Source organism: Gouania willdenowi, chromosome 24, assembly GCF_900634775.1.
Source record: "Gouania willdenowi chromosome 24, fGouWil2.1, whole genome shotgun sequence".
NCBI lineage: Eukaryota > Metazoa > Chordata > Actinopteri > Blenniiformes > Gobiesocidae > Gouania > Gouania willdenowi.
In genome coordinates this window covers 9,557,678-9,581,383 of record NC_041066.1, presented here as the reverse complement: position 1 = coordinate 9,581,383, position 23,706 = coordinate 9,557,678, and the positions used below count along the sequence as shown (strand labels likewise).

The following is a 23,706-nucleotide window of genomic DNA, read 5'->3' as shown; positions in this document are numbered from 1 at the left end:
TTTTATTGTGCTCCAGCCACAGGTGCTGATTAACCTCAGGTGTGTTGATTAGCCTCAGGGGTTGGACATAGTCATGTGATGGGGTTGATCAAATTACAGCATGTGACTGGCAAGGTTCATAAAACAAAAGCTAAAATGCACTGCAAAAATAAAACCAATACAAAACACACTAAAAACACAGCACACAATACAAAATAAAATACCATTTCACAGCAGGATCACATATGTACAGAATACTAATAAACAGTATTGTTTATTAGTTAAAACTGAATTGTATCTTGAGTGATGAGAGATGATGTAAATGTGAGTTATGAGAAATTATATAATTAGCAAAATGTGTGTAAAATCAGGAAACTGAACTAAGGAAATATGTAGTGGTCATGTGATTGTGATGATGTATGTCATTAAATCAGAAGTATTCTGGAGAGCTGTGAGCACAGATCGTGTCCCGACTTCTCTGTTTCACCTGCATTATACAGGTACTTTTATTTGCTATTGTGGTCCTTCATCCTTGGGACCCGTAACAGTTACAATTTCAGAAATTGGGAGAATTTTCTCACTTTTTTTTGCTTTGCTGTAAAAAAAAACAACCTTCATGGTTAAGTCAGATGAACTGAACTGACCAAAAATATGAAGATTCCTGCCTAGAATTGTTTTTGCAATATTGCAGAGATAACAATGCTTCTGCTGATCTTCAACTTCTTTGAATTAGTTTGCTACAGTCAGCTATGTTTGCTAGCTTGTTTGCTAACCCTTTATAAATACGTTGTTAAGTTAAAGGTTGGATTGAAGGCCTTTAGCTGCTGGTAATTTTTTTCATAGTCAATGAACCTTAATTTATGGAATATTAAGTCAAGAAAAAGGCACTTGCACTCAGCATCCCACAACCTAATATAGTGACTGCAAAGTCTGCATTTAACATAGCTAAACAATGGATCAATTGTGCTAAAAGCAAAATATGTGTATTTTTTTGGGGGAAAATACCCACTTTGCATTAAGCAATGGTTTTAGCAATGATTATATAGTTAGATCAACACCCAATTGATTATTTAGAACCTTCAATCCTTAGCAATGACTATATAGTTAGATCTACACCCAATTGAATTGAACAGTATATCAGTCCCTCCTTCGTCCTATAGACCCCTATACAAATGTAAACGATTGTCGAGTGTGCCCAACCAATAGGCTTTGACTTCCTGGAGCGAGGACTGTCAATCAAAGTGAATGCGTGTGCTGCATAAACTGTGCACAGAAACAAGGCCGTGTGTCTCAAACAGGTATCACTCTGAGCAGCATAGCGTCATGGAGGAGCACTCCAAAACTCCAAAGTTACCCATTCCACGATTGCCAACATATAAAGCTTCTACTAAAAGACAAAAGAAAAGTCTGGGTAAAAAACTTGTGGATAAATGTCTTCGTGACCACAAAATAATTTATCTCGCAGCTGCTTTTCAAAGACTTGCTGCTTTTAAAAGGATACCGAACGGACTAGGATTTGAGGAAATTAGGATGAGCAGAAGAGGGTTATGGGTTAAACAAGGTTGTGACAATGATTTGTTTGTTCAAGAATTAAATACTATCCACAACATCTATTTAATGAATCAAAGATTGTCCGTCTGTGTGTGTGTGTGGTCTGAATATCTACCTGAGGGGGTGTCTGTTCACCGGAAACTTTTTTACAAGCATTACGTTGGAGTTATTTGGTGTTGCAAAACGTTCATTATAGCTTTATTTTGCACGTGGATTATTCTGAATGGTTTACAAGAAATGAAACAAATTCCGCATTTGAACTCAGTGTGGGGGCGCTAGCGCACCAATCTGTTCATTTACACTCTCTGACAATCAATAGAAGTGTTTGTAGAGCCGACGCAGTGTTTGGTCAACCTGAAACTTTGTTAAGAGCCTTCCCATGGCCCGAGGGTGTGCATCGGTTATTTTGGACTTATTTGATCATTTCAAAACATTCATTTTCATTTTAGTTTGACCGCTTGCCCAGACAAATCGGACCCGGAAGTTATGACGGGACCCGGAAGCAGCGACTGTGCTCAAAGCGAAACAAGCACATTTCTAAATGCTGACATTTTCACCACAAGCTGAATAACCTAATGCGCACCTTGGATATACATGATAAACGCACACAAAGCCGTTTAGAGAAAGACAACGGAAAAGTGCCCGGACGTTTCAAATAGTTCCAGGAAGTTGTTGACGGCCAATAGCCGACCTATCTGGTTCTTCAGACAGAGAACGCATTTCAACCTGATGTGAGGAGCGGGTGCACACGTGGCTGATGCGCGTACGTGTATGTGTGAGACTGTCCCCACGGAGGAGCCCACGAACAGGTAGCAGGACACACACGTGCGGCTGATGCGTGAGAGTGTCGGCCTGTTCTTTCTATGCGGTACCACAAAGAGGAAAGATTGTAACAGCACCTTAGCACCTACAATAAACAGCACTAACCATAATAACACACACACACAAACTTTTTTCATCAGTTCATCATGTGTATGTCCCATGGAATTAAACCAGGGAAATCGCACACGCTAATTTACTTTGCACCTGCAAATGTTCCCCTTTATAACACTACACATACTTATTTGGCAATAATTGACAACTCTACTTAAGCCCCCACTATATAAATACATACTTCCAACGGGCACTGCACTAGTTTTCTTAAAAACTATTAAATGTATTGTGGTTTGTCACTCCAAAACTTAAAAATCTTCGATTTTTCCTTGATCTCTTAGCATTAACAAATATCAACAGCTGTAGACAGAGTCAGAATTGATCCCTAAATCTACACATTAGTGAAAGACTTCATAAACTTATTTATAAAAAATATTTTAACAATTAGAGACAAAGCTCATGTGCTCCCTGCAGCAGTGATCAATAATCTCTTAAACACAGCAGTCCCAGAAATATTTGCAACATGCAGCTTTTACTGTATTTACACAGTTTCACTCACTTTCTATTTTACCCACACAACCCAAAAATCAACAAGTAAGTAATTTAAAGAGAAACCCGGATGAGTAAGAATTCTCGAGATGTCTGTTTAAGAAAAAAAACAAATCAGAATTTATTGAAATCCGGGGTGTTTTTAAAAAATAAAAAGACATCTGACAGACAATTAGAAAAGAGAGATTGTAGATTCAATAAAAAGGAATGTTCATACCTGGTACATCTTCTGGACACATGAAAAAGAGAAAAAAAACATTACAGTTAAACGATATTAATTTATTGTATCACATTTTTAATCTCTAAAAACAAATGTTGTTCCTATACAGAAAGCATATGTAAATCTATGGACAGAGGAAGTTTGATATTTGTTTCAATATCTGCTCATTATTGTCCATGTTAAGGGTTATTTATATCATATATTACCTGCGCAGTAAGGAGGGGAGCAGCGAAAACGAACTCTATAATCCTCACACTTCTTATCCTTCTGGTCTTTATTTTTGCAGATCAATCCGACACTTGGTGAAATCCTAAAAAAATCACAAGTACAATTAAGATCTACTTTTTAAAAAAACATTTTGTCTCATTATCTGAAGAATCAAGCAACACCATCCTTTTTTAGAAAGACAAATAATGACCAATACTCACAGAACATTATTATCTCCTGGTGCAGGTGCATTTTGGCCACTCAGAGTTTGGGCCTGAATGTGGCTTGGTTTGGGACAAATCTTTCCAGGGTTCTCTTTGCGAAGGTCTTTTAATGTTTCCCAGTCTCCAGAACCACTGGGATTATCTTTATCAAACCAGTCTGTCCAGCATCCTGATACAAGACAAAAAATAAATTCTCATGACTAAGAATGTACATTAATGAATATTGTGGCAGTAAGTATTGTTGATAAAACACACAGTTATTTTTTTTTAAGTATTTTACGTATTTTCCTTGGAAAACCAAAGTATAGCAACTCATGTCTGAGAAAATAAGGAAGATGAGCAAAAGAGGGGTATGGATTAAACAAGGTTGTGGCAATGATTTGTTTGTTCAATAATACTTTCCATAACATTTTCTTTAAAAAACTATTAAATGTTTTGGGGTTTGTCTCTAAACTTCTTTATAAATAACATTTCAACAATTAGAGACAAAGTTCACGTGCTCCCTGCAGCAGTGATCAATGATCTCTTAAACACAGCAGCTCCAGAAGTAACTCCAACGTACAGCTTTTATTTACACAGTTTCACTCCCATTGTTGTATGAGGCTGAGCTGGCTTCATTAGTAACACTTCTATTTCTACTTTACCCACAGAACAAAAAATCAACAAGTATATAAATTAAAACAACTCACCGTGTCGTAATCTGTCTGTATCATATGACGGGGTGTCAGTTAAGAATGAAAGTATTTTTTCAAATAAACCGTGCTGGTTTATGAATTACAGATGTAATTGTAAAAGAGATATTGTAGATTTATAAAAAGAAATGTTCTTGCCTGCTAATCCTTCAGAATTAAAAAGAGAAGAAACATGTTCAACAGTTAAAATACATCATTTTTTGTATTATATTTTTATTTCCAAAAACAGATGTTCAATAAAACTTCGATGGAATACAAAGATATGAGTCAGGTTTACAGTTTTTTTTTTTTTTTTATAGCTTACCACTTTTTGTGAATAAAGTCAGGTTTAAATGTACAGATTTTTTTGTAACTTGTAAAAGGTGAAAGTCTTGGACCATGAATGTAAGATAGAAACAGGCTTGGCTAGAAACAACATTTAAAATGCAGATAGTTTGTTAATTCTGGATTGTCAGGATTGTTATTGGATTATCTTAAAGGTTTTAATAATTTATTTATTCCCAATATTTTCCACATAAATACAGCGTCATTATACATAGAGAGCTCAATGATAAATGGCTTCTATGCGACGTCTAGAGTAAAACATACAACGTTTAATGATGAAAACAGACATTCTTCATACATCCTACCTTGGTCTGTAGTTTCTGTGGAAAAAAACAAATAAATTAGAACATTTTAGCAACGTTTTGAACTTTAACAACAGCCTCAGTCATTGATGTGTGAGAACTGAATAATACATCTACATCTCACCTGGAGCTTCAGTTGGATCAGCATATATTTGGTTTCTTTCTGTAAGAAATAAATGTGTACATCCTTTCAATGTTTTTTGTATCTACAGGGATTGGAAAGTATTTAGAAGTTGTAAAATTGTTTTTTTATTGGAAATTTAGAAGATGAACCCACCTGAAACCAGAATGACAACAACGGCAAAAAGGACCTACAACAAAAAAGGAAAAAATCATAATTTGAATTACAGGTGTTTGAAAATGATTTGCATTTAATAGAAGAGGTAATACGTTATCAAACGAAACATGTTAGCAGATCAGCAGAAATCCTGTGAAAAGATTAGGTTATTTTTTGGTAAAAACTGGCAAGAAAGAAATCTGCCAAAATATAGATAATAAAAGTGAGCAGAGATATTTACCAAAAACCTTCTCAGAAGAACAATGTGATGATGTGACCCTGTCCACCTGACTGAGTATGGCAACAGCACTGGTAATTTTATAGTCACTTCAATGCCTCAGGATATACATGTCAGACGGCACACCTAAAAGATCATGACCCTAAGGACAAAAGCATTTTTACTCCAGGGTAAAAACTAAAGGAAAATTCAAAGTATCCCTTTGAAAAAGCTCCATCTTAGTTTAAAACCAGTTAAACCTACCTGAACCCGCAAAACTAGCTGTAGAGTAATTTGCAACATATTTTGGTTTTGTTATACTGCATTGTTAAAAAATAACATTTGTTTTCAAGCTGGTCAATTGTATTCTGAATTTAGTCCACTTGTCTATATGCTTTTGTTTTACTCATGAACAGATTAAAAAGTTAGCGTAGCCACCGACTCTTCTGCTTGAAAAATTGATGTTAGTCAATTACGTTATGTATTTTGAAGGTTAACTGACTGCCAGCGGTTGACGACAGGGGGTAGAATGGAGTTATAGTAGATTAATGGATGTTAAGACTGCTAATAAAAGCAATAGATAGTTAACATGCACGGGACTGGACGGAGGGGGCACTTGAGGACATTTTGGAGTTTTAAAAATGTTTATACATCTTTTTTTAGTGAGTGATCTTATAACTGACCATCAATTAGGTGTATTATGCCTCACCAAGACTTGGCTCAAAAATGAAGATTTTCTTGCTCTTAATGAAGCCAGCCCTCCCAATTATGGTAATCACCATATTCCCCATGAGAGTGGTCGGGTAGGTGGAGTGGCAGCAGTTTTTCACTCAAGCTTATCAGTTACCCCAAAAACCAAACTTAACCAAAATTCATTCGAAAGCCTCTCCCTTGAAAATTTTAATCCCAAAAACAAGATAGAAAAACCCACTTTACTGGTTATAGTTTACCGTCCTCCTAGTCCATACTCCGAGTTTCTCTGACTTTCTCACTGATCTGGTGCTGAGCACTGATAAAGCTATTATAGTAGGTGACTTAAACATTCACGTCGATGAAAACAGCTTAAATAAATTGTTTATTTTAGTATTAGATTCAATCGGCTTCACGCAACATGTAAACAAACCAACTCATTATCTTGATTATGCCCTGGACCTTGTTCTAACATACGGTCTCAATATTGATCACCTGACAATATATCCTCAAAATCCTATTATATTAAATCACTTCCCGTTATCCTTTGAATTCAGAATATTAGCCTGCTTAAATTCTGAGAGCAGAGTACACTATAGAAGATTGCTGTCTGAGAAAGCTGTAGTAAGATTTAAAGATTAAGTTCCATCATTGCTCAGCTCTGATCCATAATATATCTCAACTGAGAGTAGCTATTAATGTCCTTTGACAAAAAAAATAGATTGTCTTATCAGCAGTGCAATGTTGTCACAGCACTCAGCTCTGGATGCTATTGCCCCGCTTAAAAACAAGACGATGTCATAAAAAGGTCGCCCCCTGGTATAAATCTGATTTGCGCCTTCTAAAACAGGCAGTGCAAAAATTAGAAAGGATGAATGGACTATCCTTCTATCCTATTCTGTTTGCCCTTCTGTTCACTAATCCAACCAGTAGAAGCGGATGGCTGCCACCTCTGAACCTGTTTCCGCTGGAGATTTCTTCTTATAAAAAAGAGTTTTTTCTTCCCACTGTCCCCAAATGCATGTTCATGTGGATCTTGATGGGTTCTTTCTTACTATGGACTTTATTTTTCGTTAAGCGCTTTGAGATGACTTTGTTGTAATTTGTGTGCTATATAAATAAAGTTTAATTGAATTGAAATAACTGCATTTGAACCCTTTTTTTCTTTCCTTGAAAATGTGTTTTCTTTTTTTGTAATTGAAAATGCTTCTTTTATTTAAGTCGTCTTTTTTGTATTTTGGTCATATTATGGGTGGGTCATTTGTGTCTTTATTAATGCAATTTTTTGGGTCTTAAATATTTTTTTGCATTCGAACACGTTTTGTCTTTGATTGAAAATATTTATATTTGATTGAAAAGGGTTTTTTTTTTTTTTATTTGAAGTACTTTTTTATTATCTAAAAATTTTTTGAAAAACATAAATCTACCTCCATAAGTGTGAGCAACCATTCTCAATATGACATTTTATTTTCAATTTTGTTCCTCGTAGCCTGGAAGCCTCTTTTCCTTGGATTTCAATTAAAACCTTGTGTTATTTTAATTTATATCATCGGTTAGAGAGACAGGGGAAAGTGTTATACATGCACTTTAAGTAGTCCATTTTCGAAATTTTGAAGTTTCTTCACAATGGTAGACTTCACTAACCTTGACTGCCGTGGTATTATTGTCAAAACAACGTGATCGGCACTTTTTTAGGAAATCGAACATCTTTCCTTGACCCCATGACGTCATCCATTGGGTTTAGGAATAGTGGATACGAAAGGAGATAGGAGGGATTATTCAGATGCACCCTCTGTCTAAAACACCAAAAAATTATCCAATAACAAAAGATAAAGTCCATACATTCATCACTAGTGTCTATTTAAAAAAAAAAGTTGCTAAGAGCTCCACAATTGTGCGCGTTCACAAGGATACCGGTACGTCTCACGATTCTACATACTGCAGCTTTAAGAAGGAAATTAACGAAAAACAGAACTCAGCACCAACAACAGCATCAAACCACTTTAACATTGAATCAAACTCTGAAAGCCCTTAATCAACCATTTATCTAGTAATCCATAACCAACTCTCCATTAGCCCTGCATTGGTTTGCAAAACATTGGTTGGAAGAGAGTTTAGCAGGTGACTCTGGCTTCATGATAACATAATTTTCCTTCAGTAGCAAAGCAAACACACAAAGTAAAACTTGTCATCTCAATTCAATGACATTACATTGGTTTGTTAATACTGCAGACACATGACGAATTACTCTGAAAGCTCTAAGTAAAGGTGCCATATGCGTATGCATTGGTCAAGAGAACAAACATATCTAATCTAATAAAGGTGCCATATGTTTTAACAGTTCAATGAAAAGAAAAGAATAATACTGGCTTGTGTTTTTACTCCAGATTAATGACCCTTATTTTTTAGAGAACAGCAATTCTCTACAACTGTAGAGACACGCTCATGAAACGCCATCAATGATGTGAAGTAAAACAAGATAATAGGCACATCAACTCAACATGTCTTCCTGATCTCCTTATTGACTGCAATAAACATCAGGGCCACCCCTGATTTTACCAAAAACCACATTAGTACTTAACACTGAGTTAAAGCAACAAGATAATAATAAAAAAAAACTAGCTGAAATAAAGTCCCCCATGATTTGCTGCTAAATGATTTTATTTTGTTGATTAGAACAAGATTCAAAACCATCACTTTATCATCGCTGAAAGTTAGAAGGCTAGAAGTGGTTTTTATAACAACCAGGAACCCGAAAATATTGATTATGTAATTTTCATGACTCAATCAAAAAGGGAGGCATGAAAGATGATAGATAGAAAGAAAAATCAAGCAAGTGATATTAGGAGCTCCTCTCTCTCTTCTCATTGGTGGTATTGCAGAGTCAGTTCTCAGGATATGCATGGGCATGCAAAGCGAACTTTGTAGTCGAAGCAGTCTCCAGGTTTCTGGTCCTTATTCCGGCAAACAAATCCCTTGTGCGGGTTGTTTCTGGAAAATGATTTCAAGCAATTAAATTACATCCTAAATAAAGACGATTAAGACAAAGAGATAACATGAGCTGTAACACATTGCCAAGGTGTCATGGTAACAATTATCATATACATGGTTTGATTTGATGCCATGTGCCTTCAAGCACCTCCACCTCTGTCCATAAAACCTGTGTCTGCAGAGTTAACTTATTCATAGAATATATGTGTCCTGTGCTGGAAGCTGATTCTGCTGCTTTACAGTGGTAACAACCTCAATGTCAAGAGGTTTATAACAAACACTTTACCATAAGCTTGAATATTTTGTCCTGCTAGTAAACTTACATATTGAAGATCTGTCCTGTGTTAATGGCAGCAATGGTTGGGTTGCCAGCGGTAACAACCTCCATGGCAAGAGGTTTTTCACAAATCTGTCCTGGGTTTTCATTCCTCAGGTCTTTCAAAAGCTCAGAGTCTCCTGCTCCACTGGGATCATCTCGATCAAACCACTTAGTCCAGCACACTGCAGTGAAAAACAAAAATGGTTGAGGCAGAGCTGACTTCAATAATAATGCTTCTATTTCTATTTTACCCACTAAACCCAAAAATCAACAAGTAATTGAAAAACAAACCTGGGTGAGTAAGAATAAAACGGTTCAACAGTTAAAATTATATTAATTTATTGTATCACATTTTTTAATTTCTAAAAACAAACGTTGTTCCTATAGAGAAAGCACATGTAAATTTATGGACAAGGGAAGTTTGATATTTGTTTCAATATCTGCTCATTATTGTCCATGTTAAGGGTTATTTATATCATATATTACCTGCGCAGTAAGGAGGGGAGCAGCGAAAACGAACTCTATAATCCTCACACTTCTTATCCTTCTGGTATTTATTTTTGCAGATCAATCCGAAACGATGTGAAATCCTAGAAAATGACGAGAACAATTAAGATCTACTTTTTAAACAAACATGTATTTTTCAAACATTTTGTTTCATAATTTAAACAAACAAGCAACGCCATCATTTTTTAGAAAGACAATTAATGACTAATACTCACAGAACAATATTATCTCCTGGTGCAGGTGCATTTTGGCCACTCAGAGTTTGGGCCTGAATTTGGCTTGGTTGGGGACAAATCTTTCCAGGGTTCTCTTTGTGAAGGTTTTTTAATAATTCCAAGTCTCCAGAACCACTGGGATTATCTCTGTCAAACCAGTCTGTCCAACATCCTGACAACATGACAAAAAAATAAATTGTCATGACTAAGAATGTACATGAATGAATATTGTGGCAGTAAGTATTGTTGATAAAACAGACATATTTTTATTTTTTTATTTAAGTATTTTCCGTATTTTCCTTGGAAAACCAAAGTATAGCAACTTATGTCTGAGAAAATAAGGCAGTTGAGCAAAAGAGGGGTATGGATTAAACAAGGTTGTGGCAATGATTTGTTTGTTCAATAATACTTTCCATAACATTTTCTTTAAAAAACTATTAAATGTTTTGGGGTTTGTCTCTAAACTTCTTTATAAATTATATTTCAACAATTAGAGACAAAGCTCACGTGCTCCCTGCAGCAGTGATCAATGATCTCTTAAACACAGCAGTTCCAGAAAAAACTCCAATGTACAGCTTTTATTTACACAATTTCACTCCCATTGTTGTATGAGGCTGAGCTGACTTCAATAGTAATGCTTCTATTTCTATTTGACCCACACAACCAAAAAATCAACAAGTAAGTAATTTAAAAAGAAACCTGGGTGAGTACGAATTCTGGAGATGTCTGTTTAGGAAAAAAGCAAATCAGAAATTATTGAAATTTACAGTGTTGTTTTCAAAAAAAAAAAAAAAACAGACAATTAGAAAAGAGAGATTGTAGATTTAATAAAAAGAAATGTTCGTACCTGGTACATCTTTGGGACCTATGAAAAAGAGAAAAAAAACATTACGGTTAAACGATATTTATTGTATCAGATTTTTAATCTCTAAAAACAAATGTTGTTCCTATACAGAAAGCATATGTAAATCTATGGACAGGGGAAGTTTGATATTTGTTTCAATATCTGCTCATTATTGTCCATGTTAAGGGTTATTTATATCATATATTACCTGCACAGTAAGGAGGGGAGCAGCGAAAACGAACTCTATAATCCTCACACTTCTTATCCTTCTGGTATTTATTTTTGCAGATCAATCCGAAATGATGTGAAATCCTAGAAAATGACGAGAACAATTAAGATCTACTTTTTAAACAAACATTTGTTTTTCAAACATTTTGTTTCATAATTTAAACAAACAAGCAACGCAATCATTTTTTAGAAAGACAATTAATGACTAATACTCACAGAACTTTTTCTCCTGGTGCAGGTGCATTTTGGCCACTCAGAGTTTGGGCCTGAATTTGGCTTGGTTGGGGACAAATCTTTCCAGGGTTCTCTTTGTGAAGGTTTTTTAATAATTCCCAGTCTCCAGAACCACTGGGATTATCTCTATCAAACCAGTCTGTCCAACATCCTGACAACATGACAAAAAATAAATTGTCATGACTAAGAATGTACATTAATGAATATTGTGGCAGTAAGTATTGTTGATAAAACAGACATATTTTTATTTTATTTTTAAATATTTTCCGTATTTTCCTTGGAAAACCAAAGTATAGCAACTTATGTCTGAGAAAATAAGGCAGATGAGCAAAAGAGGGGTATGGATTAAACAAGGTTGTGGCAATGATTTGTTTGTTCAATAATACTTTCCATAACATTTTCTTTAAAAAACTATTAAATGTTTTGGGGTTTGTCTCTAAACTTCTTTATAAATAATATTTCAACAATTAGAGACAAAGCTCACGTGCTCCTTGCAACAGTGATCAATGATCTCTTAAACACAGCAGTTCCAGAAAAAACTCCAATGTACAGCTTTTATTTACACAATTTCACTCCCATTGTTGTATGAGGCTGAGCTGACTTCAATAGTAATGCTTCTATTTCTATTTGACCCACACAACCCAAAAATCAACAAGTAAGTAATTTAAAAAGAAACCTGGGTGAGTACGAATTCTGGAGATGTCTGTTTAGGAAAAAAGCAAATCAGAAATTATTGAAATTTACAGTGTTGTTTTCAAAAAAAAAAAAAACAGACAATTAGAAAAGAGAGATTGTAGATTTAATAAAAAGGAATGTTCGTACCTGGTACATCTTTGGGACCTATGAAAAAGAGAAAAAAAACATTACGGTTAAACGATATTTATTGTATCAGATTTTTAATCTCTAAAAACAAATGTTGTTCCTATACAGAAAGCATATGTAAATCTATGGACAGAGGAAGTTTGATATTTGTTTCAATATCTGCTCATTATTGTCCATGTTAAGGGTTATTTATATCATATATTACCTGCGCAGTAAGGAGGGGAGCAGCGAAAACGAACTCTATAATCCTCACACTTCTTATCCTTCTGGTATTTATTTTTGCAGATCAATCCGAAACGATGTGAAATCCTAGAAAATGACGAGAACAATTAAGATCTACTTTTTAAACAAACATTTGTTTTTCAAACATTTTGTTTCATAATTTAAACAAACAAGCAACGCCATCATTTTTTAGAAAGACAATTAATGACTAATACTCACAGAACAATATTATCTCCTGGTGCAGGTGCATTTTGGCCACTCAGAGTTTGGGCCTGAATTTGGCTTGGTTGGGGACAAATCTTTCCAGGGTTCTCTTTGTGAAGGTTTTTTAATGTTTCCAAGTCTCCAGAACCACTGGGATTATCTCTGTCAAACCAGTCTGTCCAACATCCTGACAACATGACAAAAAAATAAATTGTCATGACTAAGAATGTACATGAATGAATATTGTGGCAGTAAGTATTGTTGATAAAACAGACATATTTTTATTTTTTTATTTAAGTATTTTCCGTATTTTCCTTGGAAAACCAAAGTATAGCAACTTATGTCTGAGAAAATAAGGCAGTTGAGCAAAAGAGGGGTATGGATTAAACAAGGTTGTGGCAATGATTTGTTTGTTCAATAATACTTTCCATAACATTTTCTTTAAAAAACTATTAAATGTTTTGGGGTTTGTCTCTAAACTTCTTTATAAATAATATTTCAACAATTAGAGACAAAGCTCACGTGCTCCCTGCAGCAGTGATCAATGATCTCTTAAACACAGCAGTTCCAGAAAAAACTCCAATGTACAGCTTTTATTTACACAATTTCACTCCCATTGTTGTATGAGGCTGAGCTGACTTCAATAGTAATGCTTCTATTTCTATTTGACCCACACAACCCAAAAATCAACAAGTAAGTAATTTAAAAAGAAACCTGGGTGAGTACGAATTCTGGAGATGTCTGTTTAGGAAAAAAGCAAATCAGAAATTATTGAAATTTGCAGTGTTGTTTTCAAAAAAAAAAAAAAAAACAGACAATTAGAAAAGAGAGATTGTAGATTTAATAAAAAGGAATGTTCGTACCTGGTACATCTTTGGGACACATGAAAAAGAGAAAAAAAACATTACGGTTAAACGATATTTATTGTATCAGATTTTTAATCTCTAAAAACAAATGTTGTTCCTATACAGAAAGCATATGTAAATCTATGGACAGAGGAAGTTTGATATTTGTTTCAATATCTGCTCATTATTGTCCATGTTAAGGGTTATTTATATCATATATTACCTGCGCAGTAAGGAGGGGAACAGCAAAAACGAACTCTATAATCCTCACACTTCTTATCCTTCTGGTCTTTATTTTTGCAGATCAATCCGACACTTTGTGAAATCCTAGAAAATGACGAGAACAATTAAGATCTACTTTTTAAACGAACATGTATTTTTCAAACATTTTGTTTCATAAATTAAACAAACAAGCAACACCATCCTTTTTTAGAAAGACAATTAATGACTAATACTCACAGAACTTTTTCTCCTGGTGCAGGTGCATTTTGGCCACTCAGAGTTTGGGCCTGAATGTGGCTTGGTTTCCGACAAATCTTCCCAGGGTTCTCTTTGTGAAGGTATCTTAATAATTCCCAGTCTCCAGAACCACTGGGATTATCTCTGTCAAACCAGTCTGTCCAACATCCTGAGACAAGAGAGAAAATAAATCATCGTGACTAAGAATGTACATGAATGAATATTGTGGCAGTAAGTATTGTTGATTAAACACACATTGAGGAAACTAGGATGAGCAGAAGAGGGTTATTGGTTGAACAAGGTTGTGACAATGATTTGTTTGTTCAAGAATTAAATACTATCCACAACATCTATCTAATGAATCAAAGATTGTCCGTCTGTGTGTGTGTGGCCTGAATATTTACCTGAGGGGGTGTCTGTTCACCGGAAACTTTTTTACAAGCATTACGTTGGAGTTATTTTGTGTTGCAAAACGTTCATTTTAACTTTATTTTGCACGTGGATTATTCCGAATGGTTTACAATCAATAGAAGTGTTTGTAGAGCCGACGCGGTGTCAGGTCAACTTGAAACTTTGTTAAGAGCCTTCCCAAGGCCCGAGGTTGTGCATCCGTTATTTTGGACTTATTTGATCATTTCAAAACATTCATTTTCATTTTAGTTTGACCGCTTGCCCAGACGGATCGGACCCGGAGGTTATGACAGGACCCGGAAGCAGCGACTGTGCTCAAAGCGAAACAAGCACATTTCTAAATGCTGACATTTTCACCACAAGCTGTATAACCTAATGCGCACCTTGGATATACATGATAAACGCACACAAAGCCGTTTAGAGAAAGACAACGGAAAAGTGCCCGGACGTTTCAAATAGTTCCCGGAAGTTGTTGACGGCCAATAGCCGACCTATCTGGTTCTTCAGACAGAGAACGCATTTCAACCTGATGTGAGGAGCGGGTGCACACGTGGCTGATGCGCGTACATGTATGTGTGAGACTGTGCCCACGGAGGAGCCCACGAACAGGTAGCAGGACACACACGTGTGGCTGATGCGTGAGAGTGTCGGCCTGTTCTTTCTTTGCGGTTCCACAAAGAGGAAAGATTGTAACAGCACCTTAGCACCTACAATAAACAGCACTAACCATAATAACACACACACACAAACTTTTTTTATCAATTCATCATGCGTATGTCCCATGGAATTAATCCAGGGAAATCGCACACGCTATTTTACTTTGCACCCGCAAATGTTCCCCTTTATAAGACTACACATACTTATTTGGCAATAATTGACAACTCTACTTAAGCTCCCACTATATAAATACATACTTCCAAAGGGCACTGCACTAGTTTTCTTAAAAACTATTAAATGTATTGGGGTTTGTCTCTCCGAAACTTAAAAATCTTCTATTTTTCCTTGATCTCTTAGCATTAACAAATATCAACAGCTGTAGACAGAGTCAGAATTGATCCCTATATCCACACATCAGTGAAACACTTCATAAACTTCTTTATAAATAATATTTCAACAATTAGAGACAAAGCTCACGTGCTCCCTGCAGCAGTGATCAATGATCTCTTAAACACAGCAGTTCCAACATGCAGCTTTTATTTACACAGTTTCACTCCCATTGTTGTATGAGGCGGAACTGATTTATACTATATCAATTAAAACACAACTCACCCTTTTTTATGCATTCATCATTTATCCGGATGTCTGTTAAGAATAAAAGTCAGTATTTATTCAAATAAAAAGTGTTGGTTTATAAATTGCAGATTCAAATGTAAAAGAGAGATTGTAGATTTATAAAAACAAAAGTTCCTACCTGCTAATCCTTCAGGATGAAAAAGAGAAGAAAAAGTTCAACAGTTAAAATATATGATTTTTTGTATTATATTTTATTTCCTAAAAATAAATGTTCAATAATGGAATACAAAGACAAGAGTCAGGTTTACAGTTTTTATAGCTGAACACTTCATGTCGATAAAGTCAGATTTAAAAATGCACAGACTTTTCTGTAACTTGTAAAAGTTGAAAGTCTTGGACCATGAATGTAAGATAGAAACAGGCTTGGCCAGAAACATCATTTAAAATGCACATAGTTTGTTAATTCTGGATTGTTCCTGGAACTTGAAGGAGTTCAGACATTTTTGGCCCTATATTTTCCAGATTAGATATTGAATTCATCAAACGATTATTTTGTGTAATTTAACGTACAGAAATCAATGATAAATTGTGTCTATGCAACATTTAAAGATGAAAAAAAATAGAAACAGGCTTGGCTAGAAACATCATTTAAAATGCAGATATTTTGTTTATTCTGTATTGTCAGGATTGTTATTGGATCAACTTGAAGGTTTTAAGATTGCATTCATTCCCATTATTTTCCACATGACTATTCAGTATAATTTATCATACAGAACTAATAATAATAATGCATTGGATTTTATACAGTGCTTTATCATAGACACTCAAAGCGCTTTACAGAAGAAAGGCATTATTCTTTCACTTCACACTTTGTAGTAGTAAGTTACTATAGTAGCCACAGCTGCCCTGGGGCAGACTGGCAGAAGCGACACTGACACTCACACACAATGATGAAGTGTCTTGCCCAAGGACACAATGACAGTTACCACTGGAGCAACTGTCCCCCAGAAAATGTTTAAAAATTGTAAAATTTGTTTTTATTCAGTCATTTAGAAGATGGACCCACCTGAAACCAGAACGGCAGCAATTGCAACAAGGACCTACAACAAAAAGTTAAAAATAGCTAATTTGATTTACAGGTGTTTGAATAGATTGGCATTTAATAGAATTAATACGTTACCAAACGAAGCATGTTTGCAGATCAGCAGAAATCCTGCAAAAAGATGAAGTTAATCTTTGGTAGAAACTGGCACGAACGAAATCAGCAATATTACAGATTATGAAAAGAGAGAAGATATATTTACCAAAAGCCTTCTCAGAGGAACAATGTGGTGATGTGACCCTGTCCACCTGACTGAGTATGGCAACAGCAATGGTCATTTTATAGTCACTTCAGCGTCTCAGGACATACGTGTCAGATGGCACACATAAAAAATCATGACCCTAAGGACAAAAGAACTTTTCTTCCAGGGTAAAAAAGAAATTAAAATTTTAATTATCCCTTTAACCCCAAGGTAGACCTACCTGAACCAGCAAAACAAGTAGTACAGTAATTTGTAACATATATTGCAATACTGCATCGTTAAAAAACAACATTTGTTTTCAAGCTGGTCAGTTGTTCCTTGAAATAAGTTCACTAGCCTATACTGTTTGCTTTTGTTTTGCTCATGAACAGAATAAAAAGTTATCATAACCACCGACTCATACTAATATACGTTTGTCATTTTAAAGTTGGATGCCAATGCTTAAGAATATATGAGAGTGAGCTCGGATGTGGGTGATGTGTTGAAATAAATGTAGTGTGTGGGTAATGTGGCTGGCTTTTAGTCCAGCAGGGGGAATGAGGATGGAAATTAGCTTTGGCTACAATCTTGCATATAGAGGGTTTTTACCGACATTCTGGGAAGAAACATGTTGAAGGCACTTGGAGGTAAACACTGCGATGGATAAACCACAGAAAAGTTCCTCAAAATGCATTAGACAGTAGATGCAAAGGCATACAGGGAAGGACTTGATCCACAGGAAAGGACACAATATTTGGAAAAGTTACGCTTTATTGGTGGTGCAGATCCATACTCGTTGGCTCCCGTTGGATCAATGACGACCTGGAGAGTCTTCAGTCTACTATGTATCCTGATATTGTCAACTACCTGGTTTTCACCAAGCCCATCCACAGTGGAAGACCTTAAATCTTATCAATGTTTGAAGGCCTATAACCAGATGGTGTGTGAATGGGAGAGGGAGATGCAGTATCAAGTCATCAATAACAGATGTGCCGTGAAGGCCAAAGTAAGTAATGTAATAACTAGGGATGTAACAATTCACTCAACTCCCGATACGATTCGATTCACGATACTGGGTTCACGATACGATTCTCTCACGATTTTTTCATTTACAAAATGGGACTGTAGACAAATTTTTTTTTTGGGAAAAAAACAAGAAAATACTGTATTATTTTATTTTTATTTTTCATTGTCAAAAGAATTCCTTTATAAACTATTCAAAACAATGCAATTTAACTAAAAATAAATCTTGAATTAAATAAATAAAGGAATAATACAAATGAAAATGAAGCCTATTAATTTAAATTCTGGTTCTATAATAAACAATGCAAAACTGCATAATAGTTCTTTTTCTTTTAAAAGTGCAACTGAAAATGTATTTTGTGCCTTAACAATTGGACTTTAAAAAAAAAAAAAACCGTCATTGCACTGATTTACGTCATATTTGTTTGAACCAGCAGACTGGTAACCCAGTGGTCAGTTGGCATGCAGATATCTTGCAGTGAAGAAGAGAAGCTATGCTAGCAGACAGAGCTAATAGAAAAACGTGACTTTTACAGATATTCAAGTAATATTACAGATATTCTTTCGGTGCTAAAGGGGTAATGAATCATTTATTAACATATTTAAGAGTAGAAGGCAGCCAGAAAGAAAGTATTAGCAGACTCTGCCCGCCGCCAACACTTCCGGATAGGTTAAAAAAAGTACTGCGATTCAATTGTCAGAAAATCGATATCAACCGTGATACCTATGAATCGATTTTTAACTGCCTTACGATTAATCTTTACATCCCTAGTAATAACGTTTTTAACCAACCTAACCTTAACTGTATGATATCATGAATAAATACCCAAGGTGTAATGTTGGCCAAGAGTTTTTCATTTCAAGGACCTCCAGTTGAATCCGTGTATCATTCGTTCATTCGTTTTTTATTATGTAACAAAAACATAAAAAATGAAAAAAAAACCACACTCGATTTGATATTCGTTTCCAAAACCAAAATGAAAAAAATGGAAAATGCCTTGTTTTTCAAATTCAAGCTTTTTTGCTTCCGTACAGAAAATGGAAAACAAACACCTTTATCCATTTTCTCCATTACCGATTGGCCAAAGTACATGACACGGAAGTGTACTTTCATCCGACGCTAACAGCTATGCTAATGGCAGTTCGGCATGACAAGATCGCTGCTTCCAACTGTGCATCTGAAAGGTGTCCTTTTGGCTTTAGCTGGTGTTAGGCACAGAACCTCCTCACGGACACAGAGACTCCTAAGTGTTGCAGAGCTAAAGATATCACGGAATGTGTAACGCTTCACTTCCATTTTTAATTTTCTTAACCGAAGCAAAAGAGCTTGAATTTGAAAAACAAGGCATTTTCTGTTTTTTCATTTTGGTTTTGGAAACAAATATCAAATCATGAGTGTTTTTTTTTTCCGTTTTTCATGTTTTTGTTACATAATGAAAAACAAATGAACAAATGATACACAGTTTCAGTTTGATATGCATTAGTCCACAGACCACAGTCTACATTTCTATATACACTGGACATTATAAATTACAAAGTAAAGTCAATCACTGTTTAAATTCACTTACTTGACAAGAAATGGCCCGAACAAATTTGGATATTTTTCAAATTTTTTCCACGCAGGTTCTGGTTTTGCTTCGCTAATTGTTTGACATTGTTCTCCCTGATTTGTTACAAGTTTTGGAAGTCTATAAGTCTATAAGTCTATGGAAGGTTGCTGATTGGTCTGTAGTTAGCCATTATAGAGGCATCCAGTGTTCTCTTTTTTAACAGAGGTTTCACAGCAGCTACTTTCAGAGATTTTGGTACGGTGCCTGATTTGAATAAGCAGTTAATTATCTGACACAAATCAGTGACAATTGACTTTACAACAGTTTTAAAGAAGTTTGAGGGCATTGTGTCAAGGCAACACGTTGATGAATTCAGCTGCTGAACAGTTTCCTCTATTGTTTTTGGGTTCACTGTAATAAACTCTTACATTGTAGTTGATTGATCCCTCAGTGGTTGAAGCTGTTCAAGCGTCTTGTTATTTTGCTGGTTTGTTCTGATGTTTGACCTTATTGATTGTATTTTTTCATTGAAATATAGACCAAATTCATTGCATTTTCCAGCTGACAGTAATTCAGGGGCTATCTGATCTGGGGGGGTTGTGAGCGTTTCAATTACAGAAAACAAGTTGTTGACATTTTTGGCAATAATTTCAGAAAAGTATTGCTGCCTTGCTTTGAACAAGCCATCATTGAACTTTCGCAGACTTATTTTGTATAGTTCTAGATGAATTTGGAGTTTTGTTGATCTCTATTTACGCTCAGCTCTTCTACAGTCAGATTTCAAATTCTGCATTATCTAAGTTCTCCCAGGTGTTTTCTGTGTGTTTAGATTTCTCTTAGTTTTGATTGGAGCCACCACATCTATGACATTACAGACTTTTGTATTAAACTCATCCAAAAGATCATCAATTGTCTGTGCACTTGTGTTGTCATTTATGTACCTTTTCTTTAAACACACAGAAGAAGCTGCTACTCTTTAGATAACAGACTGAGGACATTTTGGAGTTTTACGAATGTTTATACATTTTAATTTTGCTATCAAATTGTTGAAACAGGTCAAGGTGTAACCAAGGATTTATTTAAGGTTCAACAAAGAATTGACCTCGTAGAACAGCTAGGACACTGATGTACACGACATCAGTCTGGAAATCATTGATTGTATTTGTGGGGAACTAAATAGATTTGAAATACAAAGGGCTATTGAAGTGAATTGTCCAGTCATTTGGAACATTTGCTGCTAAAACCAGTTAACTTCAGGCAGAAGAAATGGTACATCCTAGACAGGCCTTCAGATTAGCAATGTTTGAACTGCACGTCACTGGCAAAAGTCAATAAGTCCAAGAGGGAGGTAACAGGTTTAGTAGCTTAACATCCTCTATTGGGTGGATTTGTGGCATTTTGCAGGTTCTTGTTAATATGTATTAGCTGTATTTTATTGGTGGCACATTTCTGTGAATCTTTTTTGTTAAATTAATTTATTGCAAGACAAATAATAAAAGTAATAACAAAAAACTACAGTAAAACAACAAGAAAAAACAACAGATAAAGCAAAGGACAGAAGCAGATTAACTATACAGTTAATATATAGATACCAAAACAAAAGGAAGATGGTGTGTGCGCGTGCAAACAGATTTTCTTAAAGTGAAGTCGTCAGAGGTGGAGAAATAAATGATAAATGAAAAATTATTAATTTATTTTCATAGCTATTCGTACCACTATCACCATCTTGCCGTTGCCACTACTACTTCTGTCTTTTTTTTTTTTTTTTGACCAATTACACGTCCTATTCAGGCCTACAATAATAATTTTTAGAAAACTAATCTAATGCCATATCAAAAAATAATCTCTCATTGTTGAGGATGTAAAGCAAATGTGATGCTGTTTCATGGAGGTTATTGGAGCCTTTCCTGTAAACAGGTGGATATCATTTGTTTAACTAATCACCCTTGTAACATGAGTTAGACATTTTGTTAGGAAGTAGTAGTAACTACAGTATGCAACACATACTGTAGTTTGCAATTGTCTAAACATGCTATGTGGTAGGAAAACAGGTCAGATATTTGATCCCTATAGAAAAACAAATTTTAAAGATACTGTAACTTGTGTTTTTACTTCTCTTGATCGCCTTTAGGAACAGCTTACTGCACAGCCTTGCTTGGGTTTTCCTGGAGTATGCGTGTCCTTGTTTGGTGTCCTCCCTTTGTGGTGGGTGTGTGTTTCTAATTAATTGTCCTTAGAGAAGAAAGACAACAAAGCCAGGGATGGTCCCTGTCGATTCATACATCAGCATTAAACTTTGTCATCTTAAGAGGCCGGTGTAATATTTTAAACTAAATTGTGCTTTGGACTGAATGCCAAGGAACAAATGACAGCAAGGTGTAGCCTCATTTATCATCCTCCCAACCCACACACACATGCACGCTTCCTTCTGTGTCTTTACTCTCACAAACATTGAGTTTTTCCTACTCGCTCTTCTCTATTGTCTCCATGGAAATCAATAATGCCTTCTCATGCTAAGAGCTAAATCCAGATTTTTATTGCTATTCTTTAGCTCCATTGAAGAAAAATCTGCTGATGAAACAGCATTTAAAAGGATCACACACAGAACAATCATAGCTATATAACTGTAAGTTTGTTATTATTTGTTATTTCTTGGCAGCATTAACAATGTTCTAAGAAAGGAAGGTACAGTAACTGCAGAGTTTAAACCCTATTTCTTAGCTTGTGTGTGAAAAGGCCATCACGTTTGTTTTGACAATCAGACGCACTTCCACTAGGTGACATTATAATCAGACGACCGCAAAGGTTAGCGACGTTAAAAAACGGTTAAAAAACTACAAATTTCCAAAAATGGACTACTAAAAGCACATTTATAACACTTTCCACTGATATAATCTCAAAAATCACACGGTTTAAATGTAAATCAAAGGAAAAGAGGCTACCAAAAGAGGAACACAAGTGAAACTAAAAGAACGTCACATTGAGAATGGTTGCTCACACTCACCTTCCACTCAGAAATATGAATTATGTTGAATAAAACATAATGTGGCTAAAAATGTCTCCGTTACTTGTCGGTCATTGTAACTTTCCGTAAGCGCTCGGGTGTGCGTTTCCCTTTAAACGTTGTCGCCGCAAGGAATTGTGGGTCAGCATTATCTGGTCTCCTTTGGTAAAGGACACAACAGTATTTCCTAGGCTAAAGGAGGTAAAAAAGGAAATATTGAATGGGGGTGAAGGAACAGTGGATAGGAAAGGAGATAGGAGGGACTATTCGAACGCAGCCAGTTTCATGGTGAACTGTCTTTCTGTTGGATTTGCATCATTAATTGAACCTCAACATTTCAACACAAAATATGGACATAAAGGAGCATAGGGAAGAATCAAGAAATCAGACTCCATAGTGACACCACGGTCATTAGTGTAGCTGCAGGCATCAGCCAAGCCGCCGCGGGAGCAGCACTTTAACTCTTTAGGACCGGAGCACAGCTGATTAGACACTGTAACTAGAGGATGGATATCTGACTGAAGCCTGACAGGACCCAATGGCACCGGACGGCTCGGGTGAGGACAGACATTTATAACTGGTGGTTGTTAGCGCGCAGCGTTCTTCCCTTCCTGCTGCAGCTGATGTAGTCCAGAAGAATGCAGCTTCAACTGGTCAAAGCAGGATCCCATGGAGGGACAATGGATCAGAGGAGGACAATTATAAAGGAATACACCATTTAAACATTCCTTTTTCTGCTCAATAACATGGATTATCCTTATCTTTGATAGATGGAATATGTAAATAGATCCAATGGGTCTCTTGTGTGCACTGCGCCCCTGTTTGTGTTTCACTTTTACTTGTTACCCATGAGTTGATCTGATGTTGATATTAACAGCTTTTTGTGAATAAAATCAGTGCTTACTGTTAAAACAAACGTAAATATTTAATTTTTACTGTTGGGTCGGATTCGGACGAGAAAATGCGGCCTGATCCGTACTCCTTCTGTGACACGGTTATTTACTTTTTTTAATCGCCATTCATGTGACTGTTCACTGCACGACCTGTGCACATGCCTCTGAATTCATCTGTGGAACCAAACAGTAGTTTAGTCCACCATGCTGGTCTTCTTTCAGTCTCCAAGCTGTCTTCTCCTAATTTTTCTTTATTTCCAGTATTGGGATGCCTCTCCAAGCCGTCGAGAACGCGCATCAGCATCACTTGACGT

At 35.7% G+C, this 23,706-nt stretch overlaps 1 protein-coding gene across 1 annotated transcript in view; it reads right to left on the bottom strand.

The window, feature by feature from the left end:
- Window positions 1–8,864: 8,864 nt before the first annotated feature.
- The window catches only part of LOC114458056 (mucin-5AC-like), a 34,514-nt gene continuing 19,672 nt past the window's right edge, over window positions 8,865–23,706 (bottom strand). Inside the window, exons 4-19 of the mRNA XM_028440301.1 lie at window positions 13,996–14,164; window positions 13,760–13,863; window positions 13,555–13,563; window positions 13,406–13,432; window positions 12,707–12,878; window positions 12,471–12,574; window positions 12,266–12,283; window positions 12,120–12,146; window positions 11,426–11,594; window positions 11,190–11,293; window positions 10,985–11,002; window positions 10,837–10,863; window positions 10,138–10,309; window positions 9,902–10,005; window positions 9,420–9,597; window positions 8,865–9,096 (exon numbers count right to left, since the gene is read on the bottom strand). Coding sequence (XP_028296102.1) covers window positions 8,997–9,096; window positions 9,420–9,597; window positions 9,902–10,005; window positions 10,138–10,309; window positions 10,837–10,863; window positions 10,985–11,002; window positions 11,190–11,293; window positions 11,426–11,594; window positions 12,120–12,146; window positions 12,266–12,283; window positions 12,471–12,574; window positions 12,707–12,878; window positions 13,406–13,432; window positions 13,555–13,563; window positions 13,760–13,863; window positions 13,996–14,164 — 1,502 coding nt within the window. The 3' untranslated portion in view covers window positions 8,865–8,996. The remainder of the gene's footprint in view (window positions 9,097–9,419; window positions 9,598–9,901; window positions 10,006–10,137; window positions 10,310–10,836; window positions 10,864–10,984; window positions 11,003–11,189; window positions 11,294–11,425; window positions 11,595–12,119; window positions 12,147–12,265; window positions 12,284–12,470; window positions 12,575–12,706; window positions 12,879–13,405; window positions 13,433–13,554; window positions 13,564–13,759; window positions 13,864–13,995; window positions 14,165–23,706) is intronic.